General features: G+C 49.1%; 1 protein-coding gene across 1 annotated transcript; it reads right to left on the bottom strand.

The window, feature by feature from the left end:
• Window positions 1–1,859: 1,859 nt before the first annotated feature.
• Window positions 1,860–9,481, bottom strand: LOC119236073 (proproteinase E-like). The gene is made up of 8 exons (XM_037499700.1): window positions 9,442–9,481; window positions 8,413–8,498; window positions 7,023–7,120; window positions 6,772–6,906; window positions 5,480–5,616; window positions 5,020–5,162; window positions 4,213–4,404; window positions 1,860–1,907 (listed from the first exon to the last, which is right to left on the bottom strand). The coding sequence occupies exons 1-8, from the start codon at window positions 9,479–9,481 to the stop codon at window positions 1,860–1,862; spliced, it is 879 nt and encodes a 292-aa protein (XP_037355597.1).
• Between the last annotated feature and the right edge of the window lie 4,827 nt (window positions 9,482–14,308).

The following is a 14,308-nucleotide window of genomic DNA, read 5'->3' as shown; positions in this document are numbered from 1 at the left end:
GTACTTCAGTCCTTCTGCCTGCTCTGCTCCCCGCTCTGGCTCTGGTGAATTCTCTCACCCTCCCGCACTTCTGACTGTACCCAGTGCTTGTATGTATGTATGTATAAATCAATCAATCAATCAATAAATCTTTAAAAAAATAAATCTTTTTAAAAATTGTGTGATTAAAAAGAGCATTCAATGCTGATATTTTATACTTTTAAAAGGAGAATTAAAGTATTAACATTGTGCTTTTTCAAAAAGTACATTGATCTTCATGATGTAGAAAGAAAAAAATTGTTGACATTGACACTAATTATTACTCAAAACATTAAAATTGGGCCTCCCTGGTGGCACAGCGGTTGAGCGCTGGGTTACGAGGCTGCCCGCGGCCTCTGCAGTGCCGGTTCGATCCCCGGCTGCTCCTGGCCACCAGAGGAGGGTCCCACATGGCGCGCAGACCTCTCCTGCTGCCCGCTGCTCCCCTCAGCAGTGTACTTCGGTCCTTCTGCTTGTTCTGCTCCCTGCTCTGGCTCTGGTGAATCCTCTCACCCTCCCGCGCTTCTGACTGTACCCAGTGCTTGTATAAATAAATAAATAAATCTTAAAAAAAAAAAAAGACCATGCAGCTTTCATTTAAAAAAAAAATAAAATTATTGACTCTAAGGTTGAATTGTTAAGACTTGGAAATGTTGTTTGTTTGTTTAAAAAAAAAAAACTGAATTGTTGGCACTTTTAGGCAAGATTTCCTAACTCTTTGATGTCCAGGTATGGTGAAAAGGGGGTCACAGCAGTTCTCGGCCTCTCCTGAAGCTGGATGGAGCTCCCCTGAGGGCCCAGTGTCCAGCCAGAGGATAGAATTTTACAGGTTTGACTGCTCTTTATCCTAAAACTGTTTTGGGAAAATTATTTAAGGCCCTTTCCTGACCCATTGAGAAGAAGTAGATACTCAACTTTTGTAGCCCTACTGTGCCTCGGGAACACTTGACAGTTACACATGTCAGTAGGCCTGTCTTACCCAATACAAATGATTAACATGTGCTTCCAGAATTTCTCTCATTTCTCCCCCAAAACCCCATGAGACGGAGGTCTCTGCTCTGCTTGACTCAGTTCCTTCGTTATCTCTCATTCTGGCCTTGCCAGACCCTTTTTTGGGCTTTTGTAAATGCTGGAGTGGGGGCAAGTCCTGGAGGGGAGTTTTGTGGGGGAAGGTTGAGATTCCAGGGGTGGTTTTAGAAGACAAATGTGGGGCAGATGCATTGTGGGAGGATGGTGGATGGAAAAAGGAAATAAAAAGGGAATTTTAAACAGTATTGTTGATATAATCACTTTGGGGAGCCATTTGGCAATTGGTAAAGTTGAAAATGTGCCCACACTCCCACTCAGCAATTCCATTTCTTGGAAAATACCCTAGGGACACTCTCACAGATGTTCACCTGGAGATATGTCCAAGGATGTTCATTAAAGTACTATTTGAAATCGCAAAAAAAATTGGCTCTGATGTAAATGTCCTTTAGTAAGGAGAAAAGAATAAATAACCAGTGTAATTGTGCAAATGGATTCTATGTAGAACTAGCAGCAATGAACTAGGGATATGTAAATTAGCATGGATAATCTTCAAAAACAAAATATTGGGTGAAAGTAGCAAGTTGTAGAATAATCCTGCAGCAGGAAGCCACATATATATTTTTTAGAAATCCAAAACGATGTAATATATTGTTGATGGATATTTATATATGTGATAAAAACATACAATCATGGAATTGAAGGATAAATGCCAAACTCATTTAATCAGTTAGGACAGATTAGGTCCACGCTGCTGTAACAAACTTTAAAAATCTTAGTGCCTTTTAAAAAGAGCTTACATTCATCACTGGGGGTCAGTGGAAGCTGTGCTCCACATCTCCTCCGTCCAGGTCCAAGCTGACCTGTTGTCATGGGAGAGGGAAAGCGAGCTCAGCAAATCACGCTGTCATATACAGCTTCCCCTTGGCCAAAGCAGCCATGTGGCCAAATTCAACATCAAGGGAGCAGGCAGGAGCTATTCCATATTATCTGCCCCAAAGGAAAAGCAGTAATATTGGGTGGACAGCCCCACAGCCATAATGTTGACCTCTGGGGAGAGTGCAAAGGGCCCTCCACCTTAACTATAGTTAATATTTTAGAAAACAGCAGGCGAAAATGTGGTGGTTGTTCATCCTGGAGGGATGCAGAACACATGGGTGTTCTTTTTGTTGTTGCTGGTTTTTTTTAAGAATGAAGAACTTTGTTTTTATTTTAAGATATATTTATTTATTTATGCATACAAGAACTGGGTACAGGCCAGAGGTGCAGGGGTGAGAGGATTCACCAGAGACAGAGTGGGGAACAGAACAGGCGGTTCTACTGAAATCCATTGCCGAAGGGAGCAGCGGGTGAGACAGAAGAGCTCTGCTGTGCCATGTGCTGCAGTGGCTGCCAATAGCTTCATAGTGCTGACACTTAATCCCTTATGCCACCAGGGAGGCCCGTTGTTATTTTTTTAAGCTTTCCAAAACTAAACATAATTTTGAAAGGGATGGGACACGATTAATATTAAAAATTTAATGAACATGACTGGTCTGGGGCATGCTTGCTCGCATGGTATTTAGGAGAATGTGAGTAGAGCAATTCTGCTGTTTGCATATTGCTTCTGGGGGCACAGCTGCAGTCTTTTGGACAACATCTCACTGGGCTCCGACCTTGTAATCGGCACTATGTGGACATCTGCGTGTGTGTCTGCTGCCTCCTGCAGCAAGGGGCTCCCCAAAGTTGACCTACTCTCCTCTGCATTCCCAGCCCTGATCTTTCTATAAAGAAGGTGTCTTGTGAATGTTAAGTGTGTGACTCTGCTGTGCTTATTTCTATCTAAATAAGAAGCCATTTCAGGGCAGAAACCATAATTGTCATCCTCCCGAGCCCTCTTCAGGAACCAGGAATGAAATACTTGTCGAATGAATGACTGCAACCCTCCTCCCCAGCCCATTAATGGAAACAGAAAACACTGGCCCTTGAGCCTCCCAAGGGGCTGGCAAGGTCCATTTTTCTAAAGATTCCACCATATTTTGTGTCTGCACTGAGAAGCCAATCGGGGGAGGTGAGATAAACTAAGGTGACCCACGCCCCGGGATGCTCCGGTCTTAGCACTGAAATTCCTGTGTCCCAGGAACATTCTCAGTCCCAAGCAACTGGGGTGATTGGTTACCCCATAGCACTCCCTTCTCTCTGGGTCGCCCCTCTTTCTCATCTTCGTATGAGAGGGTTGGATCAGGTCTCATCTCTACAAATCAGACATAAAATTTCAGAAATAGCTGGAGGGGGAGAAATGAGTCAGAGAAGGAAGAAAGACTTGAGTTGGGATTTTCTAAGAGATCTTTATTTTTTGCAAAGAATGTGAATTGGCACTGCCATCCAGGCCTTGGTTCTAGTTGTTTGCCATGATCTGAAAAAAGAAAGGTGGGGGGGAACCCCAGAATAGTTTAGTTGGGAGCACAGGTTCTGAAGCCAGATAGAACTATGTTCAATTCCCAACCCTGTCACTCGTTACTCTGTGACCCTGGGAGCGTGACTGGACCTCTCAGAGCCTCAGCTTCCTCATTTCTGTATAGTGGGGGTAGTGATAGTCCTTACCTCATGGCGGTTTTTTGTTTGTTTGTTTTTTAAAGATTCATTTATTTATGCATACAAGAACTGGGGTCTAGGCCAGACGTGTGGGGAATGGGAGGATTCACCAGAGACAGAGAGGGGAGCAGAACAGGTGATCTATGGAAATGCACTGCTGCGTGGAGCAGCGGGCGACACAGGAGAGGTCTGCTGTGCCCTGTGGGTAGCTCCCTGGCCAGGGATCCAGCTCAGGCTGCAGTGGCTGGCAATAGCTTGATAGCGCTGTGTTTTTTAACCCCTGTGCCACCAAGGAGGTCCCTCATGGCATTTTTCCATTAAACTATTTACTAAGGCTTCAGCTCACTGCTGGGCACATGTTCAGCTTATCACAGGTGGTTATTACCATGTGAATATTATTTCTCCCTAACCACTCATCCCCTGATGAGGCATGCAGCTAGAGTTCAAAGCTCTACCCAGAAGCCACAAAAGATCTTGGGGCTGTGCTATAGCAGAAAACACCCCCAAATTCCTTGGAACATCCAAGGGCCACGTCACTGCTGATATTGCAGCAACGTCAGGATCTGCCCTCGGGCAACTCTCAAAAGTCAGCACCTGGAGCGCCCCCCACCCGCAGCCTGCCAGCCTGCTTACCTCCTCGATCCAGTCGTTGAAAGCGGACACACGTGTGAACACGGTGGGCTTCTTGCGGGTGTTGCAGCCCCAAGCAGAGACGAAGCTGGTCACGCCATGGACCTGCCAGCTGCCGTCTGCGGCCTGGCAGTTGAGGGGTCCTCCAGAGTCACCCTGGAATCATCAGAGAGCGGTAGGGGACTGAGCCATGTCTGAGCTTTAAGGAGTTGGTTCTGATTTGGGGGACTTCAGAAACTCCCCATCTAACTGGACCTCTCTTAGCTTCATTGTGCCTGTGTGATGGGGAAGAATGTCTGTCTTACAGGGTAGGATCTTGTGAGAATTAAGTGAAATGATAGATAGGGTCTTAGCACAATACTTAGCAGAAAGGAAGCGATCAATAAATGGTGGTTCCCATTGCCGCTACCATTATTAGTATTATTATTCAACCTCATAATACAATGACACACATGTTAATTATAATTGTATGTATGATTTTAACTTCAGGGCCACAGAGTTGAAGGTGACTTTAGAGATCATGGTGTCACTATCCCTTGCTATGCCCATGGGGAGGCCTGAGGACCAGGGACAGCCTCTTGCCCCAGGTCCATCATTGTGTGAGAGGGAACTAAATGTGGGGTCCTGACTCCCGGGCCAGGACTGGGGTTCCCGACCAACCTGACTTCTTCCAAGTCCTGCCTTTCTTGAGGCTGAATGTGGCCAGCAGGCAAGATACTTCTCTGCAGAGCAACTCGGGCCCCTGCACCACCCCCGCAGGTGAGAACTCACGTTGCAGCCAGAGCGGATGTCCCCGCCAGCGCACACCATGGTGTTCTTCACAGTGCTGCCCCACCAGTCCCACTGGGAGCAGTGTTCATGGTCCACTACGGGCAGCAGAGCCTGCTGCAGCTTGTCAGGGAGTGGCCCACCAGCTGTGAGGACAGAGAGCACTGAGGGGGTGTACTGGGGGTACAGGGCTTAGACTGGAGTCAGGGAGTCAGAGCTGGGAGTTCCAGAATGGACTGGGGGTGGGGGATTGAGGCAGGCAACTCTTCTGGCCTGATAGGGTTATAGGGTCCTGCCTGCATTGTCCCCCATAATGTCCCTGATTGCACGCATTCACGCTAGGGGGAGAAGGTGGCACTGGAGGAGGAATGGGAGAAAGTGCAAGGGCTCCCTCCACCCCAGCTCCCCAGAGCCTGCCTTCCTGCCCACTGTCCCTGAGGCTAGCCCGAGGGTCAGCACGTACTGTAGAGACGGCCCCAGCCACTGATGTAGCAGGGAGCCTCGTTGGGCAGGATGTCGCCAGCAGGAGGGAGGCAGGCAAGCTGGACGGTGTCTCGGAGGTGGGCGCTGCGTGACAGCTTGACGAGGGCGATGTCATTGCTGGGGATGAAGGAAGAGTCATCGGGGAGCCTGGCGCTCCAGACCAAGCCCCACCTCCCAGCTTTGCTCCAGATAGTCCTCCCCTTCGATGGCCCGCTTCTCCTGTTCCTTCCAAATCCCACACATTCTCACTGCAAGGAAACTTTAGGAAGCCCTCCAGCCTCTTCTGACCTTGGCCTTTATACACTTCAGTCGATGAACCCACAGAATCGATGAACCCACAGTTTTCCGGGTCCCACTCCAGGATTCTGATGCAGCAAGGCTGGGCTGACACCCAAGGATTCCCATTTCTTTCTTTCTTTTTTTTTTTTGGTGGGACCCTCGCCAGTGGCAGGGGATCGAACTGGCGCTGCAGAGGCTGCGGGCAGCCTCGCAACCCAGCGCTCAACCGCTGCGCCACCAGGGGAGGCCCGGATTCCCATTTCTAATGAGCTTCCAGGAAAGGCCAACACTGCTGGCCTGGGGACCACACTTTGGGAACCGCTGCTCTCTATCTTCATGTGTCTGCTTGTCATTCAAGTCACTGCACCTGAGTCTGATTTTTCTCTCCACTTAAACCTGGAGCCCCGTGAGGATGAGGCAGGACCTTGATAAGCACCTGACCCTGTTTAAGGGTTCTGCACGCTTCTTAGGCCCTCTCATCAGAAAAGTGCTGAGTCACCCAGATAGACCATTTGCATGTGCTGGAGAGGCTTAAGAGGCCCATAACTGTCCTCCTCCGTAAGGTTTGCCCTCAACCACCCAGGAACCCCTGAAGGGTCACCCTTGACTAAGGATGAAACTGAGACCCAGAGAAGGGCAGTGACTTGCCCAGGCCACACTGTGACTTAGTGCTGGAGCCAAACTCAGCCCAGTGCTCCTCCTTCTGCCCACAGTGCCGTGAATCCAGGATGCACTGAGTGAATGGCTGTTGAATGGAGGAACTCTAGGGTTGGAATGGGGGGTGCCAGAGGAGTCCAGGCTTCTGATGTGAAGAGCCAAGTGGTCTGGGGGGCTGCCTGCCCCTCCCTGATGGTCTTTAAAGGCTCTGCTGACTCGAAGCCTTACTGTGTGGGACCCGGCCCCACTGTCCCTGGGAGTCTCTGGGAATCAGCTTTGGGTCACAGAAGGACCATCAGAGAAGTTCCTGGGCCCCAGACCTGAGAGTTCACTCACCCGCAGGCCACGCAGTTTGGATTCCAGAGGGGGTGCACAAAGATTTCGTTGGAGTTGACGGGGATCACCTGCTCGGGGCCCTCTTCCTCAGCCCGGTTGTACTCGCCCAGCACGACCTGGTAGGTGAGGGAGCTCCTGCCGGGGTGGGTGAAGTCAATCAGGACTTGACTGGCCTCTCTCCCTCCCTCCCAGTCACCCACCGCCCTGGCCTGGGTCTCATGCAGGGGACAGGGGCAAGTGAAAACACTCACGAGATGCAATGGCCAGCGGTCATGACCCAGTTAGGGGCAATGAGGCTGCCACCGCAAGTGTGGTGGAAGGCTCCATTCTTCTCATACTGCAGGGAAACCTGGTGGCCAGGGAGGGAAGACTCTGAGTGGTTTGGGCCCCACATGGAGGGGTGCCATCGTGACTGTGTAGGCTGTGCCCTATATAACTCTAGAGGGCATCATTCATGCAGAAAAGAATGGCACTCTCTAGATTGAGCAGTGCCCAACCTGTGCAACTGTTCCGTGGCTCTGTCACTTTCCCCTTGGGATCACATTCTGACTTTCCAAGGCCCTTCAACTGCCAGTCCTAGTACCTCTCCGGGACCCCAACATTCTCTGTCTTGTAGGAGATCTCCAGGCCTTCTGCCTTTTGAGAGCCCCCAAGGCCCTCAGCTTTATCAGGTCTCCAGTTCTTCTGAATCAGTTCTTTCAAGGTCTCTTGGACTCTCTGAGGCACCAGCCTTCATATCCTCTGTCTCTCTTTTCACATTATCCTCTGTCTCTCATCTCACTTCCTACATATTCTGATTTCCAAAAGTTCCCTTTAAACCAAGGGTTTGCAAACCATAGCCTATGCGTTGAACCTGGGCCTGTGATCTTTGCACATAAGATTTTAGAACCAAGCCACACTCAGTCACTATGTCCTCTGTCTCTGCTTTCATGGTACAAGGACAGATTTAGGTCATTGCAATAGAGAACATGTGGCTGATGAAGGTTAAAATACTTACTCTCTGGTCCTTAATAGCACAAATCAGCTAACCCCTGCTGTATCCCAATAGCATCCAATAGAATTTTCTGTGATAATGGGAATGTCCTTTATCTTTGCTGTCCAATATGGTAGCTACTAACCCCATGTAGCTACTGAGCATTTGAAATGCAGCTAGCATTAAGCAACTGAATTTTAACATTATTTAATTTTAATTAATTTAAATTTAAACAGGTACACATGGCTAGAGGCTCCTCTGTGAATGCAAGTCTATTCCTCTGTTCATCCCCCCACTGACCTCTGTAAGGCCCCCCATCCCTTTATTTCTCTCAGACCTTAAAGCCTTGTTACATATTCAAGAAGTCTAGAAATGAATCCCCCCAAATCTTCCTCCCAGATCACAGTGGCTGCAATTTCACTATTAGTGCACCGATCCCTTGAGATAAGCATGGCCATCTTTCCAGATTCCACTTTCAATTTGCAAGTAGCCTCGTGAGAAGCAGAAATTGAATGGGCAAAACTTCTCGGTGAAGTAACTTGTCCAAGGGTTTCCTGAACTTTGGAAGCTAAAGTGGATGCCGGAAAGAAAGCAGTGGGGTCAAGATGGGGCATGTTGTCATCAGAATGTGGGGTTCAGAGCCTGTGGTGAGGAACAGTCGCTCTTACCTGCCAGGGCCAGCTGTAGGGGATAGCATCCTCGCCATTGACCACGCGGACTGCGGGGTTGATGCTAGGTCGGCCACAGGCCGAGACTGGAAGAGAGAGTAGAGGTGCCAATCAGTCAGAGGGTCCCCAAAAGGAAAGAAGGGGCCTGGGTCCCAGTCCCAGCCAGAACCCCAACTGCTGTGTGACCTTGTGCCAGTCACTCCCCCCCCTTCTCTGATCCTGGGGAACCACATATGAACAGTCAGCATTCGGATGAGAGCCGGGGGTCCCCAGAGTCCCAGGAGTCAGGGGTGGGGAGGACCTTGGCCTCCTGCCACAGCAGGATTGAAGGGGCTGATGGCTTAGAATGGTTCCTGGTGCTCCAGGATCCCCGGAGAAGTGACAGCCACTTCCCGAAGAGTGGAGCCTGGAGAAAGACGGCCTGGGTTCTAAGTGCAGCCCTGCCCCTCCCCGAGGATGGGTTACTTTACTTCTCCCTGCATCAGTTTCCCTATCTGTAAAATGGGGATGATAATAGGACTGACCTCCCAGAGCTGCTGTATCACATGAGATAACATAAGAAAAAATCCTTAGTGTCATATCCAGCATATAGTAAGCACTTGACAAATGCTATCTGTTAGCATTATCAGCCAAGAAAGCTGCTTGGAAGAGGCAGAACGTAATATGGCAGAGAGACCTGGAAAAGGCCAGACCACAGGCTATGGAGCAGGGTAGGAAGAGTCTGAGAGGGGAGTCAGAGTGTAAAGCAGAGGAGCAGAAATGCCAGCCCCAACAGGCTAACCACAGAGCCCATTCCATCAAGGATGCCCACCAGAGCCTTCTGAGTCTTTCTGCCTCTTTCTTTGGCCAGCCCAGCCACAGCTCTCCCTCCATTCTCCTGCCAGCACCAAGCTGGAACTGCCAACATCATGCCCCAGTTACAAGCTGAGACCCTCCCATGCAACCAGGTGTTGGGTTCACAAGACCCAGGTGGATGCCATTTTAGGGGCTCCTGATTCGGTCCAGCACAGACACAGGTTGGGTTCTTACCGAGGCCCACAAACAGGAGAGAGCTCAGCAGTCGGATCATTGTGGGGTTTGAGGTGATAGGAAAGACGGGCAAAGTCTGGGGCTTTAATAGAGGACAGAAAGTGGGGGGAGGACATGGTGGGCTGGGTCTCATTCCCAGAGCAGGTGGTTGGAAAGCCAGGTTTCCCATAATCCAAGGTCATAGCCTCCTCCCACTTCAGATGGGAGAGTGACAACCAATGGCATGGCCCAGGGTTGCTTCCAACGTGTGGCTGCACAGGTGGCATTGAATGGCCAACTGATAACGGGGGGGGGGGGGGTAGAAGGAAAATACACATCAGAACAAGCCCGCCTCTGCTGGGAAGAACATGGGCTCTGGAGCTGGGCAGACCTGGGTTCGGATCGGGTCTGTGACCTTGGGCACCTGGTAGAACCTCTCCATGCCTTGACTTCTCATCTCTTGCATGGTATTGATGTTAGTACCCACCTCAATAAAAAGGTTTTTTTTTTTTCTAAAGATTTATTTATTTACACATACAAGAACAGAGGTATAGGCGTGAGGGGTGAGAGGATTCACTAGAGACAGAGTGGGGAACAGAACAGGCAGATTGACTGAAATACACTGCTAAGGGGAGCAGCAGGCGAGACAGGAGAGGTCTGCTACGCCATGTGGGTAGCTCCCTGGCCGGGGATCGAACTTATGCTGCAGTGGCTGTGGATAGCTTCATAGGTTGTGTCTTAACCCTTTGCGCCACCAGGGAGGTGCAATAAAAAGATTTTTATTAAGGACTTTTTCTATATCAGGCTGCTCTAGTGGTGCAGTTGTGACCAAGACAAGTTGTCCCCACACCCCTGGAGCTCAAGTCTAGTAGGTGGACAATGACAATCAACAAGAATAAAGAAAGGCTGTTTCTGAATATGGTGGAAGCCGCTATGAAAAGAGTAAATCAGGGGTGACTGGTTGGGAATGAGTTATTCATTGATGGGGGAAGCAGAGAGAGTGACATTTGGGCTGAGGAAGTAGTGTTTGTTGAGTCCGAAGGGCTAAACAGGAGCCAGTAGTGGGAAGTCCTGTAGGAAAAGCACCCCGGCTTTTGGACAGCAAGTGCAAAGGTCTAGAAGCTGAATGGGCTTGGCTTGTTCAAGGAGAGGAGGCCGGTGTGGCTGGAGACAGTATTCGATCTGGCTGGGTGGGGAGTTGTGGAAGATGAGGCCAAAGAAGAGTTGACTCCTGGAGCTGAATTCACCAGGCAGTTCCACCCCTAGGCAGGTCCACCCGTGTCGACACTGGGAAAAAATCTTGCACCTCTGCCCAGGAGTCAGCAATAACCTAAAAGCCACTCGAATGGCTTTTAGGAAAAAGGAAAGATATGTGTGATATATTCACATGTTGGAATATGCCAAAAAAAAACGAATCTCAATGCTTTGCCATAAGGTAGGTAATTCCTAGGAATACCAATTAAGAAAAAAGATCCCCAGGGTCCTCCCTGGTGGTGCAAGAGGTTAAGATGCAGCACTATGAAGCTATCCACAGCCACTGCAGCACAAGTTCAATCCCCGGCCAGGGAGCTGATCTACATGGCACAGCAGACGTCTCCTGTCTCACCCGCTGCTCCCCTCAGCACTGTACTTCAGTCAATATGCCTGTTCTGTTCCCCATTCTGTCTCTGGTGTATCCTCTGATTCCCCATACCTCTGGCCTGCACCCCAGTTCTTGTATGTGTAAATAAATAAATCCTTAAAAAAAAAAGAAAAGAAAAAAGACCCCCAGAAGATCAAAATGCCATTTAGTACTTTTCCATAGCATTAGAACAACTGACCATCTGAAAACACACAAATCGGAGAATAAACTACATAAAAAGGGGGACAAAGCATGATGGACATAGGATTCTAGACAATGGGGAGTTCAAGTTTGGGGTGGGAGCAAGGGGCTGGGGTAGATGTTGCTAGAAGTTCCAGCTTTGTATTGGGAGATTTTGGGGTTTTGTTTTGGTTTTACTGAAGGTTAATTTACATATAATAAAATTTACCAGTTTTAATTTTAAAATCAATCCATTCTGACAACATATACAATGGTGTAGCCTCCACCACAATCAGGATATGGAACATTTTCGTTATGCCAGAATTTTCCCTCTGTCCTGCTCATGTTCTGTCCCATCCCACACCTGGAATTCGTCAGGCAGTCATCTGTTTCCTGACACTCTAGTTGCCTCTTCTAGATTTTTTTTTTTTAGATTTATTTTATTTATTTATGCATACAAGAACTCGGGTGTAGGCCAGAGGTGCGGGGGGGCAGGGGAGGGGGTTGAGAGGATTCACCAGAGACAGAGTGGGAAGCAGAACAGGTGGATCTACTGAAACACACTGCTGAGGGGAGCAGGGGTGAGGGTGAGACAGGAGAGGTCTGCTGCGCCACATGGGTTAATTCATGGCACAGTGGCTGGTGATAGACTTTAACCCCTATGACACTAGGAAGGCTCCACCTCTTCCAGAATCTTTAGGTACAAATGGAAGCAATCAATATGCATCTCATGGACCTGGGTGTCTTTGACTTAGCACCATGCTTTTGAGCTCACTGTGTCATTATGTTGAATGTGGTTTTGAAGGTGCCACTACATCACTGGAATAACCATATGTGGCAATAAATAAAAGTGGCCCATGGGTAGGCTAATGATACCTGAAACAATGAGAGTATGTCATGGACTGAAGATTATGATTAATCCAATCCTGTTACCTGAAATTCAAAGAGAGAGAAATGGAATTGGGTCAGACCCTGTAGCACTTCTTTGCAAGTCAGGGTAAGGAGGACTTGAGTCTTTATTCTAAGCATAAGGAGAAAATCATTTTGGGGTGAGGAGGTGATGGCAAGAGGTGATTAAGTAGGAGAAGAAGAACCTGGGGTCTCATTTCTACTTTCCAAACACCTCTTCCTGGGTGCCCCTGGAGGATTATGGGGGAGTATCTCCTGCTGGAGCTATTCCATTCACCTGGGCAGGGGGTGGGGGCTTGGCCTGGAGTAGCAGAGGTGGAAATGGAAAGATTTGGGTGGGACAGGGTATGCTGAGGAGCTCAAGCAGTACCTGGGGTCACCTCTGTGACATGTGCCACATAGCACCTGGCACAAAATCAGTGATGCCAATTCACAGAAATTTGTAGAAAAGACTTCGCAGGTCCAGGCTGGAAACAGCCTGGTAGCCCAGGGCTGACATTTTGTTAGTGCTTAGTAGATATTGCTGGCCAAGGGCACTTGGCTCTGTGGGATTCCTGTCACTTTCCACACCCAGTGCTCTTAGACCTGCTCCCTCCTTCCTGCTGGGGTCCTGGCCTCCTATAGAGTCCTTCTCTGGGGCTACTACAGTTTGGAGGCATGGGAGGGGGGCCATGGACTCCTAAGGATGGCATGGCAGGCATGGGCTGGGTAGGTTTTCTTTTAGGAGGGTACCCCCTCCTGTTGTACCCACAGTGACATCTGTTCCTCCAATAGCCTGGGCCCGTGGAAAGTGTGTGGACACAACAGAAGCAGCTGTGAAAATCCTTCAAACTGGGATAAAAATAACCATGCCCTCCCTTACCCCCTGTTCCCTGTGGGCCTGGACATGTTTATTTGTACAGCTTTGAAGCTCAGAATCTTTTCCCTAGATCCTGGGATGAGGAAGAAAGAGGGAGGGGCCGGAGGACCTGGCCAGGAGGGGAGTGGGGCCCAGATACGCCCAGATTCCACTGCAGAAAGCCTGAAACAGATTAAAAGATGATCTAATCTGTCTTCTCTATCTGACAGATAGAGGATTTAAGACCCAGAGAACAGCCAGGACTAACTCAGGACTCCTTCTTGGCCTGGCAGAGGGTGACCCAAAGGTACAGCCAAGGGCCATGCTCCCTCCCCCAGCCCCACTGAATAAGTACCCCCCAGCCTTTATCCAGGTGACCTTGAACAGGTCCCAGCCTGTCTGTTAGCTCTGTAGCTAGCCATGTGACCACCCCTTATTGGTCCCAAGGGAGATGGATGACACCACGCCCCCCACCCCCATCTCAATCCCTGTTGGGCAGCCTCACTCCCAAGGCCTGAGGGTGGAAACTGCCAGTTGTGCTACTTGTTGATTGGCTTTCTGGGGTCTTCTGGCTGAGGAGCAGCTGGAGCAAAATCCCAAAAGATGAACTATTCCCAAGACCTGGGAAGAGGGAGCTGTTCAGGGAAGCTGGAGGGGCCAGAACTCAGGCAGACCTCAGCCTGAAGCAAAGCAAGCTATTTTCTGAATGGGAGAGAGGTTGGGAGGAGGAGGGAGAGTAAGAGAATTAAGTGGTAGGTCTTGGGAGCAACAGGAAGGTGGGGCAGCTAGAGAGCCTTTTTCTTAGAAGAAGAGGAATATCCCCATTATTTATTATTTATTATTTATTTATTATTTCTAGTTTCCACCAATGAGATGTTCCACGAGGACAAGAACTTTCTCTTCTTTACCTTTGAATTTCCATCATCCAGGGCAGGCCTGGCACACAGCAGCTACTCAACAATATACATGTTACTCTAAAAGAGGAGCTAATGAATGGATGGAGCTAAAAGAGTCCTCCTGCATCAAGTTACACTTGACCCTGACCTTCACAAAGGGCACATCTGAAGCCCATCTGCTCTACGTGTCCAGAGAAGCTCAGCAGCAGTGTCAGATGGTGGTTCTGAGGAGCAGCATTCTAGAAGATATTAATAGATGTTCTGCATGAATGAATACACTAGAATGGAGCCCTGTGAGGCAGGGATTTGTCTCCTATGGCCATTGTTGTGGCCTCAGCTCTCAGAGCAGAGTGCCTTTGGGCACTCATTTAAGAATCAAAGGTCAAATGAGATCAGGAAATTTGAAAGCCAGCAAAGTGCGAATGGTTCTTTCCTGCAGGACTT

Source organism: Talpa occidentalis, unplaced genomic scaffold (genome assembly GCF_014898055.3).
Source record: "Talpa occidentalis isolate TD23 unplaced genomic scaffold, MPIMG_talOcc4v2.1 talOcc4.9, whole genome shotgun sequence".
NCBI lineage: Eukaryota > Metazoa > Chordata > Mammalia > Eulipotyphla > Talpidae > Talpa > Talpa occidentalis.
This window is presented reverse-complemented; position numbering and strand designations above follow the sequence as displayed.

What these genes read in the sequence shown, in the direction of transcription:
- LOC119236073 (XM_037499700.1), bottom strand. Translation starts at nt 9,481, where the DNA reads ATGATCCGACTGCTGAGCTCTCTCCTGTTTGTGGGCCTCG. An exon ending in CCTACAGCTGGCCCTGGCAG is followed by an intron (nt 7,121 to 8,412) that starts GTAAGAGCGACT and finishes CCTGGCCACCAG; the next exon opens with GTTTCCCTGCAGTATGAGAA. An exon ending in TGGCTGGGGCCGTCTCTACA is followed by an intron (nt 5,163 to 5,479) that starts GTACGTGCTGAC and finishes CTGTCCTCACAG; the next exon opens with CTGGTGGGCCACTCCCTGAC.